Source organism: Notolepis coatsorum, assembly GCF_963971535.1.
Source record: "Notolepis coatsorum genome assembly, chromosome: 12".
In the NCBI taxonomy this organism is placed as follows: domain Eukaryota; kingdom Metazoa; phylum Chordata; class Actinopteri; order Aulopiformes; family Paralepididae; genus Notolepis; species Notolepis coatsorum.
Window position 1 is genome coordinate 17,136,435 of NC_140176.1, and position 5,000 is coordinate 17,141,434.

The window sequence follows — 5,000 nt, forward strand, 5'->3', positions numbered from 1 at the left end:
GATGAGGGTAGACCTATCTATGCACTGTGTATGTTTGTGTGTGTGTGTGCACGTGTGTGAGCACATGCATGGTGTGTGTGGTGTGTGTGTGTGTCTGTGTCCTGAGGGAAGCAGATAGAGACTGATATAGCTACAGCTGACCTACATAAGCCCACCACTGGCCACCAGGGGGCAGACCTGGAGCCTGCGGCCTAAATGTGTGTGTGTACATAATGTATGTATGTGTATGTTTGTATGTATGTGTGTTTGTCAGTGACTTGGATTTAGGCTGTATCACAACCAGTATATGTGGCCCCAATTTCAAACACAGAGCCTCAACCTTGCTTGGTACTGTATAGCCAATGAACATTATTTAAACATTTTAGAGTGAATATGGGATAGATAGATAGATAGATAGATAGATAGATAGATAGATAGATAGATAGATAGATAGATAGATAGATAGATAGATAGATAGATAGATAGATAGATAGATAGATAGATAGATAGATAGATAGATAGAAATCCGTTCAGTAGAGCCATCACAGATAAAAAATCTGTGAGCTTTTGTTGTCATTAGTATTTAATGTTATTGTTATTATCATAATGGAACGTTAATTCCCAGAAACCCCCAAGCACCACACCACAGCAGACCAAAGACGGCAGCACCAGCATCCTCCTAGAAGGGAGAGGAGAGGGATGCTGGAGACATTATTACACACGGTGTCCTGACTGTGTCAGTAGCCTGTAACAAGTCAAGGTCGTTGTTAGTGAGAAAAGGCTTCTAGGAATAAAGACAGGAGTGAGTTATTAGAGACAAAGAAGAGGACGAACGGTTAAAGCTGCACTGTGTCATTTATGGAGGAGAAATGAGTCATTGAACGATCAATGTTTTTAGCGTATCCCTTTCACTGCCACACTACCAAATGGTTAACCCTTTCACTGCGACAACACACAGGAGGTTAATCCTTTCACTGCCACGTGACAAAGGGTTAACCCTTTCACTACCACACTACAGAAGGTTAACCCTTTACTACACAGTACATTTCGCAGAGTAAATTTGACTCAAACTGAGTAAATTTGAGTAAAGTTTGAGTAAAATGTACTCAGTTTGAGTAAAATTGACTCTGCGAAATCTACCGTGTATCACACTACAGACGGTTAACCGTCTGTGGTGTGATATGAAAGGGTTAACCTTCTGTCGTGTGGTAGTGAAAGGGTTAAGTTATCGTGAACCAAAGTCTTTCTGAGGCGGCGTGGAGCGGACTCGAGCCTCGAGGACACTTTCTCTCTCGTGCCGTGCAGTAGATGCTCCACCTCGGGGGATAGTGATGCTTTTACTTTTCAGACGTTCAACGTTCAAACCGCAAAATGACACAGTGCTTCTTTAGAACCAGTCAAATTCAGAGAGGTCAGAGGTCAATAAAACAGAAGAGGGGAAGTCTGTGAGTCCAGGGCCGCGACACGGTGCCAGCCTACTGAGTAACCTGCACCAGCCTGCAGAGAGAGAGAGAGACACCGGCTTGCCAAGAGAGAGAGAGAGAGAGAGAGGGAGGGAGAGAGAGAGAGAGAGAGAGAGAGAGAGAGAGGGAGGGAGAGATGGAGGGGTGTTTAGTCATGACAGACGGATCGAGGTAAGAGAGGAAAAGGTCCATAGAGAGAGAGAGAGAGAGAGAGAGAGAGGGAGAGAGAGAGAAGGTGAGAAATAAGAGGGTTAGTGGTGATGAGGGAGAGAGAGAGAGAGGGAGAGAGACAGAGAGAGAGAGAGGGAGAGAGAGAGAGAGGGAGAGAGAGAGAGAGAGGGAGAGAGAGAGAGACAGAGAGAGAGAGAGAGAGAGAGAGAGAGACAGAGAGAGAGAGAGAGAGAGAGGGAGAGAGAGAGAGGGAGAGAGAGAGAGGAGGGAGCCGCTGCTCTTCCGACTGACCCTGCGGCCGGGGCTCCTCCCCCTGGAGTCCGGACTGCGCCGGCGCATGACGACTGGCCGAGAGGAGGAGGAGCCGTGCTGGGGGTCTAGAAGATCAGGGGCACAAGTGACACGGATGCGGGGGACATTGGTGGTGTTACGACGGGGCGACTGCCGGGTACGGGAGGGGCTGAGGTGGGCGGGGTAGGAGGGCGGGCGGCGGCGCGGTTTGAAACCGGGAAGCATGAGGAGGTCAGACATGTTGACCCCCTCCCGCGGCTCGTTGAAGGAGTGGTACTTCTTGGGCGGGATGCGCGGCGAGTTGCTCTGGGCGCGACGCATCACCTGGAGGAGAAGGGGGGGGGGGGGGGCGGATGGCGGGGGGGGGTTGGTATGTTTACAGCAAGCAAAATGAAAACAAACGATACACAGACACCACAGCGAGTCTGGATCCCACAGAGGTGGAGGAAAACATACAGGCACTGAAACACGCCATAAACACGTTGAAAATATGTCGGGAAGCCAGGAATGTAAAAAAGCACACACACACACACACACAACAGTAACGTAATATCTAAACTAGTGTCCCGTTGCTGCACCTAAAACAGATACAGAAGAAGGTGGGTCATTTCAGACTCAGGGCACAGACAGCCGGCTCACCCGCTGCAGAGGGCGCTCTGAAAACATGAGTGTTGTTTAAGTCAAAACACTGTTATCTCTTCCATGGCCTAATGGACTCATAACAACCTCTCAAACCAACCGTCTGCATGTGTGTGTACGTCTGCGTGTGTGTACGTCTGCATGTGTGTACATCTGCATGTGTGTACGTTGTATGTGCGTACGTCTACATGTGTGTACATCTGCATGTGTGTACGTTGTATGTGCGTACGTCTACAGTACATGTGTGTGTGTGTATGTAAAGTAGGCACACAGGGGGTAGTCATTATCAGAGACTGCGTCTTAGCATTAACAGCTGTTTTCGTGCTTGTTAGTGTGTGTGTCTGTCTGTGTGTGTGTGTATCTCTGTGTGTACGCTATGCTGTGCAGGTGTGTGCTTGTTTGCACACGCATACCTTTGTCCGTCTGTGTTTGCACACACTCACTTCGGTGTCAGCCACCTACCCACCACCACACACACACACACACATACACACACATTGAGACGAGCATGTATGCGTCCCTGTACTGTATGCGTGTGTAACGGAGGACGTTAGCGGTACTGCAAGTAAACTCACTCCCCAGAGGCATCCAGAACACATTACCAAGAAGTGAGTTCACCTCTTGGTATAGTGGTCTGCGATGTCGCCCCGCGGCGCGGGAGACCGTGGGTTCAACTCCCACTCAGGGCGATCCCTTAACAGGGGTCGAATCTACACACAACGCGGAGCGAGATCACACCGGTTACACGTGCCTGTACTGTATGTACGCCTGTACTGTACGTGTGCCTGTACTGTACACGTGCCTGTTCTGTACGCGTGCCTGTTCTGTACACGTACCTGTACTGTATGTGCTGTACTGTATGCGCGTCTGTACTGTACACGTGCCTGTACTGTACACATGCCTGTACTGTATGCGCTGTACTGTACACGTGCCTGTACTGTATGCGCTGTACTGTACACGTGCCTGTACTGTACACGCGCCTGTACTGTATGCGCTGTACTGTATGCGTGCCTGTACTGTATGTACGCCTGTACTCTACGCATGCCTGTACTGTATGCGTGTCTATACTGTATGTGCACCTGTACTGTATGCATGCCTGTACTGTACACGTGCCTGTACTGTATGCGCTGTACTGTATACGTGCCTGTACTGTATGCGTGCCTGTACTGTACACGTGCCTGTTCTGTACGCGGGCCTGTTCTGTACACGTGCCTGTACTGTACACGTGCCTGTTCTGTACGCGGGCCTGTTCTGTACACGTGCCTGTACTGTATGCGTGCATGTACTGTATGCGCTGTACTGTACGCGTGCCTGTACTGTATGTGTGCCTGTACTGTACGTGCGTGTGCTCTGATACCTCCTGGGCCCAGGCAGGCTTGTCGGCAGCCCCGGGGGCCCCGGGCGCCTGGTCCTTGTAGTGGTACAGCTGCTTCTTGTCCTGCGGGGGCCGCGGGCCCCCGTCCTGCTGCTGCTGGAGGGACACCAGGTAGGCCCTCTCCTGCTGGAGCTGCCTCTGCAGACGCTCCGCCTGCCGCTGCTCCTCGATCTGCTTGCGCTTGTACTCCTGCGTGTGATGTGTGTGGAAGACGTTCCAAAGGTGAAAGAGAAATACAGAGAAATGTTATTGATTGATAATGCAAAGTTATTGATGTTGATTCAGTTGTTGTTGATTCGATTGCTGTCCACACTCATGTTTCACTCATGTAGACTACAGGTCAAGGACGGGCCAAAGTAGGGCCCGGGGGGTAAAAATCTGGCCCTCCAAAAGGGTTCCAGAGAGTGAGTATGCATGCGCTCTATTTTAGTGCATTTTCCATATTATTTCAAGGAGTGATTTAGAAAATAACTTTATTGTTAAAAAGGAACCAACATGTTGAAATAAGACAAGTCATTTACTTGCTATTTGTAAAATGTATCCATTCTGTTAATACCGCTGTTCCAGGGGATTCAGAGGTCTGGCCGATAATATCTGAGTCGTTTCGCCTGAGTGACATTCTACACACCACGCAATCAGTTTTCCTTCAGAAACAACGGGCTGGGCTCCTTATAATCAAACAGCTACCATTTCCTGATTGGTTTCACTTTGGTACACCACCCTTTGTTTTAGTTTTGGTGTCATTGGAAACCACCTCAGGGAAGGAAGTTTCCAATTGAGTAATGAAGCAAAGCGGAATGTAATTTCAGAAGTGTCAAAATATTCACTTGTTTATGGATACTTCCCTTGACCTTTTCCATGCTTGCCAGAGCACAGACACGCACAGACGCGCACACAATCGAATGTGTCTGTGGCCTCAGTACCTACACAATCAGACAGAATCTACTAACCCTACTACCCTCAGTACCTACACAATCAGACAGAAGCTACTAACCCTACTACCCTCGGTACCTACACAATCAGACAGAAGCTACTAACCCTACTACCCTCAGTACCTACACAATCAGACAGAAGCTACTAAC

The 5,000-nt window shown here is 49.2% G+C and overlaps 1 protein-coding gene across 1 annotated transcript in view; it reads right to left on the reverse strand.

Annotated features, from left to right (window-relative positions):
* The window catches only part of tnikb (TRAF2 and NCK interacting kinase b), an 80,518-nt gene that overhangs the window by 39,351 nt on the left and 36,167 nt on the right, over positions 1 to 5,000 (reverse strand). The window contains 2 exon segments of the mRNA XM_084325756.1: positions 1,905 to 2,228; positions 3,901 to 4,107. Of these exon segments, the coding sequence (XP_084181882.1) occupies positions 1,905 to 2,228; positions 3,901 to 4,107 (531 nt within the window).